The following is a 20,418-nucleotide window of genomic DNA, read 5'->3' on the forward strand; positions in this document are numbered from 1 at the left end:
CAATCATAGCCTGCTTCTAGATAGAAGACATTTTTTTCAGCCCTACCGTAAATAGGGGGGTTACTCGATAGCTCGACTTCACATAAAGCTACCCCTGAGGCCTTCTTTATAGAACAACTATTATCCTCGTTATTCTGTAACCAGTAATAAATCCCAATAGACGTATCTATCTCAAGCCACCGAGATGCTAGTATCCAGAGCTACCCTCATAGCAGAGTTTATCTCTAGCTGCTTTATTCCGTTAGCTTTCGTGGCCGATATATCAAATGCGGCATCTATAGCACCGGTGCTTGAGAGTATCTGTAAGTAACCAGAACATATCGCAGACAACTCTTACCAGGATTCTTTCTAAATGCTCTACAGCTCCTATCAGGGGCTTTTCTAAGAAGGCCATCACCGTTGATGTGAACGCCACGGAGCCTGCCATTGATGACTACATCATATCACAATCTCCCATCAAGGGAAAATCCGTCTACGCAACCTTCAGCGCAGCCATCGCCGCTATTCAGAAAGTGTCAAGCACGAAAACCGTAACTGTATTCGTTTACCCCGGCACCTACAAAGAGCAAATCGTCTTCAACCGCTCCGGCACCACCATCTTCCGCGGATACACCGAGGACACATCCTCCAACAAGCACAACCAAGTCACCATCCAAAACAGCCACGGCGTCGACACCCAAAGCGGCCAGAGCGACTCCGACTCCGCGACCTTGTATTCCCAGGCCTCAGACATCCAGCTCTACAACATCAACCTAAACAACATCTTCGGACAGACCCGTAACTACGCATCCCTAGGCTTCATCATCGGCAACAACGGCCGCGCCGCCTTCTACGGATGCCAAGTCACCGGGAACCAGGATACATTCGCCACCAACGCCGGGACCAGCGTATTCGCGTACAACACGCTGGTCGAGGGATCTATTGACTTTATCTGGGGCGTTGGATCGGCTTATTTCCTTAATTCTACGATTGTACCCAATACCAAGGGCGGGTACATCGCGGCGATGAAGCGAGCGTCAGCCAGCACTCCCGGCGGCCTCGTGTTCGACCAGTCTACCATTGCTGCGACGGCGAACGCGGCTGCTGGATCTGTGTTCCTGGGCCGTCCGTATAACCAGTACTCCCGGGTCGCGTATATTAAGACGTACCTAGACAGCTCGATTGCGCCGGCGGGGTGGTCCGTCTGGTCGACGACAGACCCGCGGACCGATGGGGCTCTGCTTGGCGAGTATCAGAACTATGGCCCTGGGGCTGATACTAAATCCCGCGCTTCCTTCTCGCAGCAGCTCTCTAGTGCGGATGTCGCGCAGTTCCAACTTTCTACTTTTTTCTCTTCTCAGGGGACATCATGGTAAGTCCTATAACTTAGAATCTAAATGTTTCATAACTAATGGTCATCGCAGGATTGATATGACACGAGTTAAAACTACCCCGTTTAGCCTCTAGTTCATAGTATCATATAGGGATTTTGATGCTTTGACTTTATTATTCTGTTTAGTAGTGTAGTTATTACTGACGTTAGGTTCACAAGCTACCCCTTTTCAGCGTTCTCGACGATGACAAAGAGAAGCAATCAAAGTACACGACTTCATTGAGCATGGAAGACTTTCTAATAGAAATGATATTATATGATCAACTGAGTCATCATAGTTCCAGTTAGTCTAATAAAGAGTTACAATTGCGGCTGAACAGCCTCGAGTTACGAATTTCCAAAAACATGCTGGTATGCCGCCCCGTGCTGGAACTTGATTTGCACTTCCCCTCCCGGAAGTTGCAATACAGCAGCATGGCGTCCAATTATTGATTTATCATTGAGGGATGCTGCAAAGCTGTACCCATTTAAGAAGTTGTATCCCGTCTCGCTTGTATGCAGACGTCAGCTTCCAATAGTTACATTTTGTGACAGCAACGCCAATTAAAATCTTTATTTTTACAAATACAGCGTCATACCTGCAAACTCCTTGCCTCATGTATCGAAGAAACTACGACTATTTAAAAAGGAGAAGCGAAAAGAAAGACGACAAGCGGTCTAGGGAAGCGCAGATAACCCCAGAAGAGACGCCACGTCGGAGATTATGATACAGCGGTTAGAGGTTGAGTTGCGCAGTCTCAGCCTTTGCAATGAATTCCCGGTACGGCTCCAGCTTCTTCTCGATTTCTCCACCTTTGCCACAATACCTATCAACCTATTGTTCATAATTAGTAACGGAGACATGTAGAGCGTGTATATATAGGCCAAAACCGTAGGGGCACCCTTATGAGTATGCAGCCCATGGGCGCCTTCAACAGGCCCTATAATACAGACGCCAAGAAAAAATAAGCACATACTATTGTGGTGCTTCGACCAATGTAAAGCTTGGGGTCCAGCATTGCGTCGATATCGTCCCAGATATCTTTGAAGTACTCGTCTTTCTTAATACGCTCGATAAGGTCATTGTTGCCACCCTGTCCTATGTTAGCTTTGTACGTAATCAATACCCCACGGCTCTTGATGTTGTTCCATTTCAAGCAAAATGGGGTTTAAATCCGTCTATATCAAAGAAGGGTTATAACGCACTGTGAGAGCCAATTAGTATATATTCAATTGCATAACAAGCTATCCGGGAGGTGAAAACCAGGGTTATGATATGATGTACGTACCCTCATGCTTGACGACATGGCTAGCTTCGTGGGAAAGAACTCTGACTTTCTCGTGCGCTTCTTGTCGGGAACCTCCTTTAGAAACTATCTTCATCAAAATAGCTTCAGTAATCATCTGTAATACCCGAAATTAGTAGACCACCGGTAAACCCTAGATTGTGATAGACATACGAAGGGAAGCTCCTGCTTATTCCGCGCATCTATTCGCTTCGGGTAAACAACCAAGCCATTGGTCACGTTATCAAGGCCGATTAGTATAGCATCAGCTAATAGGAACTACGAATTATCAGCTCTTAGTTTCTTCCGGATGAAGTTATGGCGTTGAGTCTCACCATTTCGGGGATGTCTATGCGACGAATAGCTATACAGATTTATACATTAGTGGTATATACTAAACGCGGAAGAAGCCGCTGCTCACCGCTATCACTATAACACCAAAAGTCAGCGATTGATTCTCGGAGTAAGGGAATCAAAGAGCTAAGACTTGTCTTGGGGACAACTACTTTCAAGCAAGCTCGATCATAGAGTCTTAGCTCCAAAAATAAGTGGAAGACATGAATAAAAAGGGGCTGCCTACTCTAGGGATCTTTCGAGCCACTGTGCTGAAAATGTATTGGAGAAGTTGACTGGAAGGCTCGCAAGTTTACGGCCAAGCGAGCAGATACGCTCGGAACTAAATCGAACAAGTTAATATCATATTGGGCAGGAAATATCATAATTTTCAACTCGGATACTCTAGTAGGATAGTAAAGAGAGCAGGATTGCACGTACCGCATAGGGTTTCTCTTGTATGCCATGGCAGAGCCTATAGTATCAATATTAGCTATTGTAAGTCATACTATTCGAATCGGAAGTGTAACTTACTTCCGATCTGGTCTTTCTCGAATGGTTCCTCCCTGATTATAGTGTTAGCCGGTAGCGACACAATCCTTAAAGACAGTATTTTACGGACAATTCCTTTAGATTCGCAAGATGACGGACTAATGAAAGTTAGTTCCCAGTATAGCACTGTTAGCTTTATAGATTGGTAAATTGCTTACTGTCAGATGTGATACGTTGTGCAGTAGCACCCAGGCCCGCGATAGCATTAGAGCTACAACCATTAGTTAGTAAAAGCTTTTAAGGTATATAGATAAATACAGTATATTTTAGAAGCGATAGATTCGTTGTTGTATGTATTAGAACCTCTAGCTTTATGGATAGATTAAAGAAGAAAGAATGTCTCAACAATACATACATGCGAAGATCGACCTTTCTTGTATATGTCTGTGTAGATATAGAGTAGCACTGTAACACCTAGGGTTAGAAGATTTTTCGGTATGATTGGGGTTCCCACTTACGCTGGGGAATCCAGCTTTCTCGCAGAGAAGAGCATTTAGTCGATCAACTTTAGCTTCGTCGCCGTTAAAGAGCTCAAGGAATGACGCTTGGGTGCCCGTTGTCCCTTGACCTCCCCGAAATCGAAGTTCTTGGCGGACATGCTCGATGTCTTCAAGATCCATGACTAGTTCTTGAGTCCATTCCGCAGCTCGCTTGCCAACCGTAATCATTTGGGCCTAGTAATAGTTAGCAACGACAAGATCTCATCGTCACTAGTGGAAGACTTATGGGGAGCATAAGAACTGCTGGCCTTCGTAGTCGTAGAACCAAAACTAATGTGGGAAGTTGTCTTAGAAAATGCTTACGGGCTGATAATGCGTGTAGCCTAGAGTTGGCTCCTCTCGCCACTTCTGTGCAAAGCTGGATAAGTTGCTACGATACATTAATATTCCTCAGCAATAGTTCTCAGTCTGCATTTCACTAACTATAAGATATTAGTATTGGAATCCGACAAATGGGAGGGCCTAAGCATCTATATATTGACTTACCCTAATGACCTTGGCAAGCTTAGGCAGAATAAGATCTATCGCATCGCGCATGAGGATTAATTCAGTGTTATCGGTAACTATAAAAAGGTTAATAATGATATGTTAGACAAGGGAATACGTCGCGAGTTACCATAACATGAAGTAGCCTATTAGGTCTTATTAGCATTTATATGGCTACCTTGTATATTTATAAGATGATCATACCCCAGCGTGGATAATACCGGCTGCGGCAGGCGCCACAATACCATATGCATGAACGTGGCCCATAACATCGTGTCGGCGACGGCGTTCCTCTTCTATAGCGATGTTGAAGTCATCATCTGTCACGGTAAGGTGGGATCGCATCTGTTCGAGCGCTTCGTCCGTGACTATGGCATTTAAGTTAATGAAGATAATTCTTACGATATTAAAGGTAATTATTGGCCCTTGGCAATGGCAATCTACGAGTCTACTATGGGGGAATATTCCAACACGCAAGTAATAGCTCAGAGGTAAATAAAAGCAGTGAATTACTTACTAGACTCGAGGCCGAGTTCCTTCTCGGCTTCGGCAAGCCATAGCCAAAGCTGGCGCCAAGTGCTGTGTCTGCTCCTTTGGCTAAACAACTTCTTCATCTCCTCGCTGGAGTAGCGGGAATCCAGAGGCGTTTTGTAATAATCGTAGCCTGCCATTGTAGAATACCGTTGTGCGAAGCCACTCGGGTAGGTTGATAAATATGATAGGCGTCGAAGTATGATTTTATCGCGCAGCGAATTATAAAAGTACCTGGTGGGACAGAGGCGCACAACTGGAACTTATGAATGAAGAAAAGGGGTTAGATAACCCGAGGTAGGAAAAAGATCTAACCTGATCAGCCCAGGGTAAGATCACAAGGCACAAGAAGAAAATAAATTAGCTTGAGGAGTTCGCGTTATAAGTTTATGAGGTAAGGATGCGTTATGCGCAGAAGACGAGTACATTTATGTAACCTACCTAGGGTAGTATACGAATGTGTGTCCTAGGGCCGATAATTTTCATATTGCCATTTGGCGGGGTGGATGGCGCAAAAAAAACTCTATGGAGGGGTAATTTGAAACCTTAAATAGAAGGCGGTGAATAATGAGCTAAGGCGTAGTTGCAGCTGTTGCAGCTGTTGGTGTCGATTGGCCAATTGGTGTCAGGCACAAGCATATGAGTGCATATACCCCATAGTACTTGTCTAAGTATAGTATATCTTATCCTGCGCATCTGCATTCCCCGAACTTACTTCAAGCCGATCTCGGGTACCGTGGCTAGATACGCGCTGATCCAGCAGGTAAGAAAAAGTATCCCACAAGGTACAAAATGTTGTTACAGAGTAATTCCTCGGCCAATCAAAACTTTGCTAATGATTGAGGACGATCCCTCGTTGTTTAAGCCAATTAGAGTTTTCATAATCTAAAGGGGATTACACTCTCGTGTAACCAACTCCCAAGCCGAGATGACTTAAAAGACTTTAGACTATGGCTAGACCAGCGCTACAATGCATAACACTTCCTTCATTATGCCTTGGCTATTGTGATAAGAATGACTTAAATTCTAATACATATAACTTAGAGAAGACTAGGTAGATCAGATAGTGGACATCACAAGTCCGCTCACTGCGTATCAGCTGGTGGCATGTCCCAACTTCTTATGGGTTTTCCGTTTTTCTTTCTCTTCCCCAGGGCCGCGCCCCCATCTCCAACAAAATTCATAACCCACTCTCGTACCCTTCTTGTTTTCAGCAACTGGGGATGTGTTGACTTTGTTGATGACAAGTCTCTCATACCATATAATCCGCCTTGATCGTCTCTATCCAGCTTTCTCCTGTAGAGTAGGTCAACCTTGGTCAGGCCCTTTCTCAAGCTGTATCCGTGCACCTTTTTCATAAAGACGCTTAGCGCGACATTCCGGAGGAGTACGATATCCTGTCTGCGAAGTTCTCTGAGAATCTTGCTAGATGATTCGCTAAGCTCCGACGAAAGCCAGAAAGTGATGCTGAAGCCAGATTTGGTCTCATCACCAACGAGAAGCTCAATTAGAGAATTCGTCGAGCCCCACCTGGTTCTTACGGTACGTGGCTCAGCAATGGATATTATACCGACGATAAGGTTGACAGTCATTGTCTGGGGTGCGATGGATTGTAGATGCGACGCTCTCGGCACATCTTCGAGATCACTGAGATGAGTTGTCTGGGCAATTAAAGGCTGATCCCGGCGGGCGGATGAGTTGCTACTCCGGATCGAGTCATATAAACTTATGTCCTCGGTGGTGGTGTTTAACGAAGATTCATCAGTACTGAAACTCACAGGCAGCTGAGAAGATGGCATATCATCGTGGACTGCTAACGAGTGGTCGTAAAATTGCTCTAATAGCTCCTGGCTTGCTCTGTCGGTCCCTGGTAAATCAGAAGTAGATGCGAACGAGGGCGTAAAAACTGTGAAAAAGCCATCGTCTCCATGATAATCTTGCCTCACTTGATGAAGCTGAGAGAAGCCAGTTGGTAATGTAGTTTTTTCTAGAGGTATCGATCTCCAGACGGCAACATCTCGGGAAGGTCCTATAGAAGTACTTTCGGTAATGGAGATTGGATAAGTGTTAAGTCGAGCAAACTGCGATATGGGATCTAAGAACTGGTTTAAAAGACCTGACTCTTTCCAGTCCAGCTTATGACTTTCTGGTGCACCTGCGAGAATTAAAATTCTCCGCACCATCACGACCTAAGGAAAAATCATCATGTCCTCAAAGAAAGAGCAAATGGCGTGTGAGTTATATGAGTAGAAATTATGGTATAGCGAACAAAGTTGTCGTCGCAAAGCATGAATAAGTAACGTTTAAGAAGGACCATAGCAGGCGACGTTTAGGTAGGTACCTAACAATTAATAATCCTAGGCAGTCAGTTTAATGCCAAGAACGGCCCCATTGCCCCACATAATTACTTTAATTTGGTTTGTTGATGCAGTCTTAGTCGGACCAATCACAACAGTTTGCGATTTGTTTACTTGGACTGGGGGGTATGTATTGGGCACTGACCAAGCTGCACGATAACAGAATTGAACCACTTAAATCACCGCTTCTGTTTCTCCAATACTCAACTAGCCGACATACAGACTTTTGAAAGCTCTCTATATCATTAGGCTACAAGTATTTCTCTTTTATATTGGAACAACCATGTCCCAGGAGACGGGACTCTGGAGTGTTCGGCGACCACGAGAAGTATGATACGCGATGCGCCTAATTGGTAGCCCCTTTAGCGCGACGGGAATATATTAGCTAACTAATTTTCGCTAGACCCTTGGTGGCATCAATCCTAACTCTGCTATACCACAACCCGCATCAGCAATGAAGAGATCAAATTCAATCGGACATGGAGGGGGATTTGGAGGTAGCCATATGCGATCGGTATCGGGATCTAGGCAATCCCTTGCGCTCGGGCGCTCCAGCCAACATATGTTCTCCCGATCGTCGTCCGGTACGAACCTAGCCGACATGGGAATGTCTTCAGTAAAGCGCTCGTCATTCCAGAATGTTCCCGGCTCTACAATAAAAAGTTATGCTTCCGGTGGTGTACCGATGCGAAATTCGGAGAACGAACGGAGGAGCAGTGTCTATCGTTCCCGAACCTCGACAAACGGCCCCGGGAATCACCAGAGCTTTTTCCAGCAAGCGCCCCAAGCAGCTGGTGTACCGCGCGATCCACGACCGTTGAAGGACCGCTCATTCCAAGCGCGAATAGGCCAGGAACTTTTGGACTACTTATCGCAACACAACTTTGAAATGGAAATGAAGCATACTCTATCACACAATATAATCAAATCGCCGACCCAGAAGGACTTTAACTACATGTTCCAATGGCTATACCACCGTATTGATCCGAGCTATCGCTTCCAGAAAAATATCGATCAAGAGGTCCCTCCGATTTTAAAGCAGCTGCGTTATCCTTATGAGAAGAGCATCACCAAATCACAAATCTCTGCGGTAGGTGGCCAAAACTGGAGCACCTTTCTAGGATTGCTCCATTGGATGATGCAGTTAGCACATATGCTTGAGGGCTATTCGTCTAATCGCTACGATGAAGCCTGTATAGAGAGTGGAATAGACGTTATTAGCGATCATATTGTTTTCGACTTTCTAAGCTCAGCGTACCGGGATTGGCTTGCTATGGATGAGGATGCCGGTGACGATGATGCTGAGAAAGTACTTGGACCCCACGTGGAAGATATGGCGGGGGCTTTCGAGAGGTCTAACTCCAAGTACCTATTGGAACTTGAGACGCTCGAAGCGGAAAATGCCAGGTTACTCAAGGAGATTGAGGATCTCGAGAAGTCTACTCCAGATCCTCGTGTTCTCGACAACCACTTCAAAATTATGGAGGAGGACAAGGTCAAGTTCGAGGAGTATAATGCATTAGCTTTATCGAGATCTGACAAATACGAAAGCCGCATCCAAGTTTTACAAGAAGAACTTGACAAACTGATGGAGGAACTAAGGGAAGCAGAGGAAGAACGCCGCGCATTACAGAAGGAGGTTGACGACCAAGGTATCAGCATGCAGGATATCGACCGCATGACTTCCGAGCGAGAAAGATTACAGAAGGGTATAGAGTCTGCCACCCAGCGACTTGACGATGGCAAAAAGAAGGTAGCGGAGAAGGAAATGGAAGCCAGCCGTAAGCTCGACGAGCTAGAGAGACTTGTTGACAAGTACAACACGCTCGCTTACCAAATCGGCCTCATTCCTGCGACGGCCGTCAATGCTAAGGGCGTTACATACGAACTAGCAGTGACCGTCAATGAGTCGGACTTTACAGGCTCTATAATGAAGGGATCATACTCGGGTGGAGGGGGAAGCGAACGCCTACTTGCCGATTCTGTGACGGGCTACCAGCCAGCACATATCCTCAACCTGGAACTGCGCGGACACGTTAAGAACAACTTCCTAGCTTTGCGCAAGGATATCTCGGAGCGACGGACTGCGGCTATGGATGCCATGATGAAGGACCACGATCTGCTTGACGGCATTAAGGAGGCAATCGAGGACAAGCGGAACGAGGTCGAGGCTCTGGAACACAGAGTCAGGGCAGCAGAAGAGGAGTACGAGAAGACAAAGGAGGTATGTAGATATTATGGTTCTTATCTCAACGACGACTGCTTGCTAATAGGCCTTAGGTCACTACGACGCAGAAACTTGCCTCCGATGCGCAGATCGAGAAGATGGAGAAGGAACTCGCCAAGATGCGAGCTCAGCTCACCGAATCCGTACAGCTTATGGAGCAGAGGGAGATGAACACAAACATCGAGTATGTCTTTCATCAACCTAGGGCCCTTTTGTTCAGAATAAATATACTAACATTAAGATTAGATATGAACAATTAACCCTCCGAGCCAACGCGCTACGCGAGGAACTACACACAGAGATCGAGAGGATGCTCAACGACATCATCAAGTTCAAGGTGCACATCCAGAAGAACCTAGAAGACTACGAGGGCTTCGTGACGGACGAGCTCGAGAAGGAGCTCGGCAGCGACGAGATGCAGGATGATACCCGCGGTGTTGATATTTGATTTTTGCCCGGCTGAACTTGCGTTTTAATTTTCACGATGCTATGCTGTACGGAGTTCGGTTGGATGGGTGCGGATGATGACCGTAATGAGGATTCGGTGGACGTTATTGAATACGGGCGGGAATGGATGCCTGATGTATGTATGTATGCCCGCGTGCTTGTGGATAGGATAGAGCGCAGGTTTCAATATATAAGTAACAGCAGAAATTTGATGTTTTGAAGTGACCCTAAGGAGGCATAAATTCTTACGTATGGACTTGAGATATCCTATACTAATATCATTTGGATAGGTCACTTATAGCCAAATATAAACAACACCATAATATTATAGTGATTCTATGCCCATTCCCTACCTATGTTTTCAGTATTATGCCAGCCTATCTCACGTCTCTTGGATGCATCTAAACAAATGCCGCTGGCTTAAGCTGGACCGCCTCAACACTGAGTGCTACCTCTTAACCCAATCGAAGGTCATAAATATTATAACGCCTATTATAAATGAATATGGCGAATTTGACACAATACTTACTTGGACGATATATTATTGTACCTAGAGGTAGATAGCAAATGGCTTACCTAATCAGAGTTTAATATACCCAGTTCATTCACATGTGAATCTATAGTGGGGTTCGAAGCTCCAGGGGGAGTACAACAGCTTAGCTCAACTCGGAGCCCCGCCAAACATCGGCTCCATATCAACTCCCGCTACAACAACTACTATACCTATACCTATACCAATTCACAACCAAGACCACCCCTACCTACCTTACGATCCCATCGCCATCCTTCATCAATCTACTCACCCCTAAACCGACTCTCCTCCATCCATCTCACCATGTCCTCCACACCCACACCCACACCCACAACAACAAACCTCCCCTCCCAACCCCCGCCCCCCTTCGACTTCCCCCGCGAATACCACTTCCCCCCCTTCTTCACCCGCCAAACAAACCTAACAACGCACCACTCCCAACTCGAAAAGTGGTCCTCCCTCATCCTCTCCTACGCCCGCCAACACCGCATCTTCCGCCTCTCCCTGTCCTACGACGGATCTCCCTACGAAGACCTCTTCCGCAACCGCAAGCTAGGCCGGTCGTTGCGCTTATCCGACGCCAGGGAGATATTCGAGTTCATGCGCAAGGAGGGTCGGGCGGAGCCGGTCGCGAGCGGGAAAGACGGTAGTGGGGGGAGTGGTGGGAGTGGGAGTGGAAATGGAGGGGCGGCGGGCGATGTGTACTGGGTGTACTGGCGGACGCCGGAGGAGTGGGCGGGTTTGATCGAGGCGTGGGTTGACGAGACGGCGCAGAAGGGCGCTGTGTTGACGTTGTATGAGTTGACGGATGGGGAGGGGACTAGGGGGACTGGTGAGTTTGAATGTTCTCTTTTCGTATACGCCTAACCTACCTACCTTGTCGTATATATAATACGAGAAAATACCTAGCAAGACAACGAATATAGTAAAAAGCTACGAGTATAAAAAAGTCTACCCACACTAACACAAATCACAGAATTCTACGGTCTCGACCCCGACCTCCTCCAAAAAGCGCTACAAGTCCTCGTCAGGCGCGGCAAAGCACAAATCTTCGGACAAGACCAGCAAGGTGTCAAGTTCTTCTAAGCACGCACCAACCCAAGTCCAAGTCCAAGTCCAAGTTAAACCATAATTTGCTCTACTAGTAACTGCTGTGCTCAAGTATATGTTCCATAATATATACAAGGACCCAACGACAAGCAAGCCCCATCCTGCTTACTTGTATGGGTACGAAGCTACTACTTGAAATGGCATGACGCGGTGGATGGGATGGGATGGGATGGGATAGGTAGCGATACTTACCCCGAGCTGTGGAAAAGGAATAATAGTAGAGATGCTCCGAAACGCCACCCCGTCCAGAACCCCTAGCTATGCAGCGGAAACGCGGAACTCATAACGCAAGCATTACAAACAGATAAAACGTAAAAATGGTATTTACCGCCACGACCACGAACCAACGCCTAGCTTCCTTTTCATGCGAAGAAGTTCGTTACTAGGTACCTCTCGTCGAAGCTAACCTGCTGGGTCATAACAATATCGAGCAGCCAATCGGCCGCGACGATGCGCGGCTCCATGTTGCCCTTGCGCGCCATGTCCTCGAACTTCTGCCATAGCTTCTTCTCCTCGGGGCTCGTGTTGCTAAGTAGGTACACCGGCTCGGGCTCCCCGTCGTCGTCTTCCGGCGCTGTGGGCTTGATCGTCGTCCCGCTGCGCGCACCGTACACCATGAATAGGGCACCGTTGGCCTCGGCAATAGCTTGGTAGCCATGCGGACCGTTCTTGATGCTGGCCGTGCAGTATATGGGCATGCCCCAGAGGAGCTTGCCTTTGTTCGCTCGCGCTCTCTGGACCGAGTCCTCGAGCTTGATGCCGAATTTCTTCTCGTTCTCCTTGTCCTTGAGGATGAAATCTTGAGGGTCCAGAAGCTCTTTTGTATCTAGACATTCTTCAATCCAGCTCGAGGATACAATAGTAGCGCCCTTGGATAGATTACGAAGGAATTTGACTGTCCGTACCAGATGTGGGGCTACGAGATAGTCGCATTGTTGACCATCTGTTACGACGGCAATGCCGAGGTCGCGTAACTTTTTCTAGTAATATGTTAGACAAATATACGATATGAGCGTTCGCTAAACTTACTCGGTCCGCATCCTCCTTATGCTTCTCATTAACCCACCGCTGAAATCCGGTGAGGACTACCCTCATATTCACATCTGGGAGCGTCGGTCTTGCTTTCTTCGCGGGCCGCCTCTCCAACTTTATCTGTTTTTCTTCGCCTCCTGTACTTGGACTCGAGAGACTATGGCGGTTCAGATTTTCCCGGTCGATATAATCAGCTGCTCGTTTGCCACCCCAGAGGCCATGGCCATCCTTAAGCCCTCGTTTCTTTTCCTTTTCGTATAGAGCAATATCAGGCGCTAGGATTGATAACCTATTTAATGCCTTATCCTTGGCGCTTCGGCTTGAAGAAACTGTAGAAGGTGTTTCGTTTTCTTTACCGGCACGGACGTGACGGCCCTTAGCCGGAGTCTTTAGCTCGGACGATTCCCGACGTTTCTGCGGTGCTGGTACTCCAAATACTTCTGTGGTTTTTTGCGCGTATTCGCCATCTGTATCCTTCATAACGTCAAATTCCTTGTGAGCTTGGCGACCGATCGCAACACCTTCAGCCGGGCCTTCGGAGAACGAATTCTCATTGGCCATCTCCAAAACCTTGCGCTTCCGCTTTGATGTTGGCGTAAGTTGCTCTGGGCCGCCGGGATAGTATAGCGCTCGTAGTTTCTTCTCATCTAGAAATGTCTGGCCAATAACCTCGCCAAGATTCGTACGAGCCGGGAAATGAGTATACTTGGGTATTGTTATGCTTTGCATCTCGCACTTTGCGTAGCTTTCTTCGATCCAAAGGTGGTTGACCATATTGATGTTCCAATCTCGGGCAGCCTCACATTTCTCGCTATTATCTCGGGCAGTGATAAGATGTGTGTTGTCGGCCTTCATAGTCTTCGTATACCTTGCGCCAGCAGCAGTGATCAAATTCTCCAGGTATATACGAGCTTCTCCTCCGTAGTTTGACACCGTAATTCGCTTGTCCTTGAAACCAGGGATACCGTCGCGCGGAACAGGATAGTGGAGAAGGCGTCGTAGAGGGGACGTCCATTCGTTGTGGGTGATCAGATGATATAACCATGACAGATTTCCAACGGTCTTTCCGGCCTGCGCGGCGTGTATGTATTGGGGTCCATCACGATATTGGCAGATGAACCAGTCACACTCCTTGACATTATCAGTCATCTCACCCCCGCCATCGTTAATAAGTCCTAAAATGATGTCCCTAAGCCGATTCCTAATCGACAAGTCTGATGACAACATGATCTTTTTTCCGTCAAACACAGTAAGGCTAGGACGAGCTTCTAGAGCGTCGTCGTCGCGGTCGGGGCTAGGTAGATAGTCTGGTCGAGCAGAAGTGGCACCCTCAAGGTGTTGGCTGGGGGGCACTCGGATCGCATCCTCGGGATTAGCACGTAAGTACTCAGGGTCAGGTAAAAGATACGGGCTCTCATCAATTCGCTTTCCCAGCTTGAAACAATCGTCAAACCTTGATCAGGTTAGACCTAACACCTCATATATAAAATGCAGAATATGCTTACCAATGAGGAAGAACAATCTTGCATTTGAGCTTCTTCTCCATAGCTAGCTGACATTTGGGATGGTCCATAGAGAGAGCGCAGATATGGGTAGTAAGCTTGGTGACATTCTCCGAGTCCATTCCTCCCATGGCCATTGTAGCACCAATAATAGCTTCTTTGTCGGTAGGTGGGATATCAGCGCAGGACAATACTACGTCAGAGAAGATCATTCGAGGGTCAGGCGTAAACGGCCGTATCTGAGCTTGCCTCCCCTTGGCTAAGGATGCCGTGATCCACTTAGACTTAACAACGGGGATCATCATAGCCGTCGCGTCGGTATACTGGGGGAAATCGATCGAGTTGGCGATCACGTGGGTCACTTGCGCAAGTGGCAAGGAACCATCGCGTTTTGCTGCCAAGACTGAGCCACCAAACTTGACGAGACTCTCGGAAAGCTTTAATAGTGAGCATAGCTGTCTACAATGAAGTTATTGAGAGCCACGACGTACCTCGGCAATCAATCCCTCGCCTAAGTCCTTACTAAGGACAAAAGTAAATACGCAAAGGCTAAAAAGCCTACCGGCTTCGTCTTGCTCCGCCATATTGAGATATTCAACGCGGATTAGTATTATGAGGGGGTAGTGTCAGTAATTCAGTGCATTCCTCTCATGGACGCAATATCTTAAATTATGAGATGGGGAGAAAAAAAAGAAAAGTGAAGAATAGAATGAATTATTTGCACCAGTGTGTACTAGCGATTACCTAGGTAGGTGAGCTGTCTGTTTTATATCAAGGATAGAAGAAACGGAATTGGCATCAGACCGGCAAGAAAAAGGTGGGACGGGTTGTTTTCTAGAATTGCCCGACGCGTTTTGGGGCACCTAAAGGCAATGTAAAAGGCAATGTACTTAACGCGAGAAAGAGTCGCGGTCAGCTGATTATAGTGGTTCTCTTACGTGCATATCCCGCTGTAAGATCTTAGGTACCTATGCTATCGAGACCGGCACTAAGTCTCTTGGTCCCTTCAACTTGCATCTTTCAGCAACAAGCAACAATCAGGATAAGAACGACATGAAATCTAAAAGAACGAGTATCTTTTTATACCTTTCTCATTAATTAAAATGGCGTGATATAATAAATATCTCAAGCCAATCATGAGTCATAAAAAAGTATATTTCGTTCCAACAGACATTACCTTCTAGTTCTATCATTGGTGCGTATTCTTCAATGTTACCTTAGTTAGGTCACAATTCTCTATACATAGCATCTTGTTTGTCCTGCAGAAAGGCTTCGTAGGCGCTTCTGCCTGCAATACCGCACGTCTCCAAACCAGCATTAGCTCAGCCGACAATTTCGCATAGGCCCCTTAACTGACCTCGATGCGATGTTGCCCACCTGTCCCTTCGGAGATGTGCAGCTGCCTATTTCCTTTTGTTTCGACAGACTTGCCAAGATTCTTTGAGATTTCTTTTCCATCAACCAACATCTTATATCTCTCGTTCTGATTGGGAGTCGGGAGCACTAGCACGCCAGAGGTACCCTCAGGCACATTATAGTCTAATGTATAGCTGCCGTTGCTATTTACCGTCCAGCTTGCGAAGTATTTACCCAAACTAGTTGTGAAGCCACCTTCAGCATGTGATAGGTCTCCAAACTGAGGCGCAATTCGCCAAGTCGAGCCCGCGAGACCAGTAACACTGAGACCGAGGATGTATTCCGTCAACGCTGTGACCGGCCCGGTAGCCCATCCATCTAGAATAATTTACCGTCAGTAATTATTATTCTTTTCGAAACCCCTTTACCTATATAGAATAAGGATAGGAGGGTCAAATTATGAATTTGAAGAATACTTACGAGAGTGGGAAGTATACGAGTAGTTCTCCTCATATCCAGCATCGTGCCGGTAGCCCCAAGTTCCATCCACCAGATAACCCTCGACCATGGTAGACTGCGTACCATTCTCATTGTTCAGATACCAGCCCCAGCTAGTACGGATCAAATCCAAAGCCCGCTGCGCCTGGCCCGCCAATAGATGCGCTTGAATTTCAAACGAAGATATAAATGTCGACACTTCGCCAATTAATTCCGGACTTTCTGCTCCGATTGGGGTCCAGTTCTTAGTCAAGGAAGATGATATATCCTGCGCTTGGTCCGATGTGGTGTTGACCACATCGAAAAGCACTGCTAAGGCATTGCCATCTTGAGGATGTAAGCCAGTATTGCTGTCACGAGATTCGAGGCTATCGTGAAATGCGCCAGACTTCCCGTCCCAAAGTTGAGCATTTATAACACCTCTTAATTTCGCAGCGGCTTCGAGCCACGTCGAATTTACCTCGGTTGTGTCGCCAACCCAAGTAGCAAGAGCGGAACCAGTTATCAGCGTCCTGTAATAGAGCATTTGCGCCGAAGCCAGTGTACTGCTAACATTGAAGCGACCCCAGTCGTCTGTATAACCCGTGATATTGAGCAAGCCCAAGGACGAATCGAGCTGGTTAGTAACGAAGCTCATTGCTAAGAGATACTTGGTCCATATTCCTCGAATGAAATCCACGTCTCCAGAATAGAGGACATAATTGTACGTCCCGATCATCGTCCACCTAGAGAAATAAGTATTTCAGTGTAAGTCTTTCGGTTAACTGCCAACATATGGGACCTTACATGTGGTACGTATCACTATTTTTGGCGAGAAGTGGCGGGCCGGAAAACGGGAGCAGGCCGTTTTGTTCCTATACATAGTGTGAGATTGAGCTCATGTGAGGAGAATCCACATGTGCGAGTCTTATATGAGAGGTGGTACCGACCTGAATACCATACAGCGTCGTCAATGAGTTTCTTACGCTCCTAAATACAATGAGCAAACACTCCAGAACTATAGGAAGTCCAAGACTAACTCAATATCGCCAGTGCTATAGAACGAGGCGGGAATCGCAACACCCATGTCACCGGGCCAGACGGTCCTGTCGCGCTTTGCGCCATCGGTGTTGATAGTGTCGCCTACGCCGATATTCCCGTTATTCAGCCATTGACTCTCCGGGGCAGGCCAGACTCGTCCAGTCAAGGGATGAAGAGCATTTGTCTGCAGAGTCTATAGAAAGTGGAGTTAGCGATTATATGATGTCTTAAAAAAGAGCATCTACATTTTACAAGACTCATTCCACGGGTTCCTGGGTTGACAGAAAAGACTGGTGGCGAGGATAGGAAGCCGATACACAACTAATATGTACTCACATAGGCACCGCTATACCATATCTTATTGAGAAGGTCGTCACTGCTATGAAAATACCCCTGATAGGCGCGGATATTCGACCAAGTTGGCTGGAAGGATATCTCCAAACTGACACCGGTGACCGTAACAAAGGATGTAGCCCCAGTAAGGAACACTGTCATATATCGAAAACCCCCACGGAGTTGCTCAGTTGGAATTTCGTACGTATGGTTTCCGGCTGAGGAAAAGTTGGCGTACAGTGCACCATCATTCCTTTCAGATATGTCTGCGCTCTTGTCTGAGATCGGGCCAATATAGTCTTTAGCTTCCGTAAAAGCTATGCCGAGAGCGCCCTCGCCATCAGTAGACGACACAGAGTACTGAATCGTAACAACACCTCCAACTTCGAGACCGAAATCGTAATAGATGCCTGAGTTAGTGCTAGTCAACGAAGCTGATTCTATCGAAATGCTTTCTCTAGTGTCCAACCGGAAGACGGCCTTAGGGGTAACGGTGCGTGACGAGGGAGCAAATATATTTGATTCCCATTCACCGGGGAATGCAGATGTCTCTGCGCCGGTGCATTTCGTATCTCGCCAGCAGGTCTGGGCGCTAACATCTCCCAGGAAGACTAAAACCCAAACTATAAGGGCGGAAACAAAGAGGAATTGAGACGCCATACCGAGACACAATATAGAATTAATCTATTAGATATACCCTAGCCTATTAAGACCTAACCCTATAGTAAAGGGGTCAGGAATAAACTGAGACTATATATTTATAGACGTCAGTCTTGTATGTGGATTGGGTCGCATAAACGGCGATACTATAAGCCCGCGTGATGTAAACAATGCAGTAGCGTATACGGTATAATGTACATAGCATATAAGACAGGAAGGTATGCTCTGCTCGTCCCATCTTCCTGCCGAAATCACCGCAGGCACCCCCGCCTGAACCAGACCTAAGCCGATCGGATGACAACATGTTGGAGACCAAAGACAGGAAACAGGAAAGACCGGATGGAGGCATGTGTCGAAAGCCGCTCATTTGTCAACAACGATTGTTTGCATGCATTCCAGACACAGCTAACCTAGGCTTGTTGTGATCATGGGGTTGTTATGCGGGGGTGCTTTGTTCGGTGGCTCGACAGGGCATGGGTAGGTATGTATTATTCCTCCGCCGAATATAGTGTAAGCCCGCTCCGTTCTTTGATCCACTTGTCTCCGGCATTTTGGTCTAGAGCCCGTACGGATTCCGAGATGTCTTATAGGTAGTTAATTAATTATCTAATAGTAGTAGTAGAACTTTATATTACATAATATTGTCGTTGAAATCTTACTCTTAGGGCGGATTAGTTCAACACCTAAGCTTTTATACTAAGGCAATACCTAATGGGGTACCTCCCTTAGGTAAGGTCGCGTGCGAGATTAGGTTTAGAGACATCCACGCTGTCGGATTTCGTGGTACTAATCGCTAAATACTAATCGCTAAATACCTTAGTATCGAACTAATCGTCTTAAGGGTTTACTCGTCAGATGTTTTTTTTTTTTAGAAATGGAAAGAGGCAACTCGAAGGCATGACGAATAATTGCGCCTTGGCAAACTGTAAAATATTGCCGCAGGGGAATCCAGGTCGCGGGCTGATCTAGTAGACAAACTTTATCGTCTAGTTAGATTTTACCAGACGAACTAACCACGCACCATAAAGCTTTCGGATACTTCGGTAGGTTCAACTTGCGGTCCCATCTAGCAAGAACGTCGCATGTCTGTTATGTCGCTGTCTACATAAGTTGTGGATCCGGTTCGGATTCCATGTATCGAATGCTGTTTGTCAGAGATGGGAGCCCGAAGCGTAAATAAAACCAAGCTTAGACGATATAACGAAGACTATTATAGTTGCTAGATATTGTGTTACGCTCATTAGGTAAATTTGATATACCTATGTAGAACAAGCATATCTCGGAGAATAAATAGGTATACGGATTATATGAATATGAATATTTTTAGTAATGCGCAGGAACAACGTTGTCTTGAGGTTATCATAATTGTTGTAGGTGAGCGATGGACGACATTAGCTCCAGTATCGTTGTAGAAGAATTCCAACACTTAAATATGTAAGGCCAAGAGATGAGAGTCTCATATTGCTAGTTTGGTTTGATTGTAACTACGCCGTAAAGTCTTAAGTTCTTATTTCTATTCAATATACGCTCAGACGTCTTGTCTCCAGCGTAGCGAGGCTGAATAACCGGGATTTAAGAGCCCCGTGGACATGGGGTTTTAGATTGAAGGCGTGTGTATTTCTGCGGACCCTAGCTGATGTGTTGAAGAGAGCAAGCAAGCACGAAGTTATTTCTAAATATGGCGAGAAGGAGGAAGCTTGCCAGCCGACTGAGTGAGTTCGGCCCCTATTTAGTGCCATTCGGGGCATAATAGAAAGTGAAATAACATATTAAATATAAGAGGAGTATATGGCATTGGCTTCCCAACTTTCACAAGGCAATATCATCTCGGCGAGTGGGCTAGCCGGGTTTAAGCTGCATTGAGAAAACATTCCCGCTGTTAGTTTGTCGTCATTCAATTTATACGAGTATAGCACATTATATATTATAGCTATAACAGGTTTTTAGTTCGTTCTCACCAAGCCATCAAGCAGAACCATCATCAACCCCATGCTTAGATCTCCTCGATATGTACTGCACGAAAGGCAGATCACGAAGATGCATTGCTAATCATTTATTTTAGGCTTGCACTAAACTTGTAGCGGACTTAAATTATAATGTAGTGGGTCGCGGGAGCCTGCCAGCACTTGATCCGACCTGCTTTAGTACCAATTAGTACTGTGTAAATAAGCTCTTTAGTGGGATTAGTTCCCTATTCCCTATTCCGGGTGTCCACACGTGACAATACCCAGGGTATCCAGGGGGGTTTACCTGCTGTAAGATAAACCCGAGGGAAAAAAAAAAAAAAAAGAAACGATGGCCAGGC

At 46.4% G+C, this 20,418-nt stretch overlaps 7 protein-coding genes across 7 annotated transcripts; 3 read left to right on the forward strand and 4 right to left on the reverse strand.

Moving 5' to 3' along the window:
* The first annotated feature begins 2 nt into the window (after window positions 1–2).
* Window positions 3–1,700, forward strand: F4817DRAFT_331493 (carbohydrate esterase family 8 protein). The gene is made up of 3 exons (XM_049302521.1): window positions 3–302; window positions 364–1,351; window positions 1,404–1,700. Exons 1-3 carry the CDS (start codon window positions 185–187, stop codon window positions 1,444–1,446), a joined length of 1,149 nt encoding a protein of 382 aa, XP_049161116.1. The 5' UTR covers window positions 3–184; the 3' UTR covers window positions 1,447–1,700.
* On the reverse strand, window positions 1,701–5,532 carry F4817DRAFT_331496 (adenylosuccinate lyase). The gene is made up of 18 exons (XM_049302522.1): window positions 5,026–5,532; window positions 4,713–4,876; window positions 4,639–4,654; window positions 4,513–4,585; window positions 4,326–4,395; window positions 3,981–4,196; window positions 3,878–3,927; window positions 3,681–3,733; window positions 3,593–3,620; window positions 3,505–3,536; window positions 3,412–3,445; window positions 3,218–3,313; window positions 3,059–3,066; window positions 2,973–3,001; window positions 2,812–2,916; window positions 2,644–2,755; window positions 2,329–2,447; window positions 1,701–2,186 (listed from the first exon to the last, which is right to left on the reverse strand). The coding sequence occupies exons 1-18, from the start codon at window positions 5,177–5,179 to the stop codon at window positions 2,088–2,090; spliced, it is 1,458 nt and encodes a 485-aa protein (XP_049161117.1). The 5' UTR covers window positions 5,180–5,532; the 3' UTR covers window positions 1,701–2,087.
* A 510-nt stretch (window positions 5,533–6,042) lies between these two features.
* Window positions 6,043–7,374, reverse strand: F4817DRAFT_331497 (uncharacterized protein). Its single transcript, XM_049302523.1, has one exon. The coding sequence runs from the start codon at window positions 7,220–7,222 to the stop codon at window positions 6,125–6,127; it is 1,098 nt and encodes a 365-aa protein (XP_049161118.1). The 5' UTR covers window positions 7,223–7,374; the 3' UTR covers window positions 6,043–6,124.
* A 203-nt stretch (window positions 7,375–7,577) lies between these two features.
* F4817DRAFT_331498 (HEC/Ndc80p family-domain-containing protein) lies at window positions 7,578–10,277 on the forward strand. The gene is made up of 4 exons (XM_049302524.1): window positions 7,578–7,724; window positions 7,800–9,620; window positions 9,677–9,807; window positions 9,870–10,277. The coding sequence occupies exons 1-4, from the start codon at window positions 7,680–7,682 to the stop codon at window positions 10,069–10,071; spliced, it is 2,199 nt and encodes a 732-aa protein (XP_049161119.1). The 5' UTR covers window positions 7,578–7,679; the 3' UTR covers window positions 10,072–10,277.
* Window positions 10,278–10,746: 469 nt separating this feature from the next.
* Window positions 10,747–11,723, forward strand: F4817DRAFT_331500 (ESCRT-II complex, vps25 subunit). Its single transcript, XM_049302525.1, has 2 exons — window positions 10,747–11,434; window positions 11,579–11,723. The coding sequence occupies exons 1-2, from the start codon at window positions 10,906–10,908 to the stop codon at window positions 11,686–11,688; spliced, it is 639 nt and encodes a 212-aa protein (XP_049161120.1). The 5' UTR covers window positions 10,747–10,905; the 3' UTR covers window positions 11,689–11,723.
* Window positions 11,724–11,725: 2 nt separating this feature from the next.
* On the reverse strand, window positions 11,726–15,281 carry F4817DRAFT_331501 (BRCT-containing protein). Its single transcript, XM_049302526.1, has 4 exons — window positions 14,738–15,281; window positions 14,250–14,683; window positions 12,742–14,197; window positions 11,726–12,692 (listed from the first exon to the last, which is right to left on the reverse strand). Exons 1-4 carry the CDS (start codon window positions 14,828–14,830, stop codon window positions 12,075–12,077), a joined length of 2,601 nt encoding a protein of 866 aa, XP_049161121.1. The 5' UTR covers window positions 14,831–15,281; the 3' UTR covers window positions 11,726–12,074.
* On the reverse strand, window positions 15,270–18,231 carry F4817DRAFT_331506 (glycoside hydrolase family 78 protein). The gene is made up of 6 exons (XM_049302527.1): window positions 17,457–18,231; window positions 17,120–17,313; window positions 17,030–17,069; window positions 16,887–16,954; window positions 16,083–16,825; window positions 15,270–15,980 (listed from the first exon to the last, which is right to left on the reverse strand). The coding sequence occupies exons 1-6, from the start codon at window positions 18,111–18,113 to the stop codon at window positions 15,595–15,597; spliced, it is 2,088 nt and encodes a 695-aa protein (XP_049161122.1). The 5' UTR covers window positions 18,114–18,231; the 3' UTR covers window positions 15,270–15,594.
* Between the last annotated feature and the right edge of the window lie 2,187 nt (window positions 18,232–20,418).

The sequence above is a fragment of the Daldinia loculata genome (genome assembly GCF_022478755.1).
Source record: "Daldinia loculata strain CBS 113971 unplaced genomic scaffold F4817scaffold_12, whole genome shotgun sequence".
Classification (NCBI taxonomy): Eukaryota; Fungi; Ascomycota; class Sordariomycetes; order Xylariales; family Hypoxylaceae; genus Daldinia; species Daldinia loculata.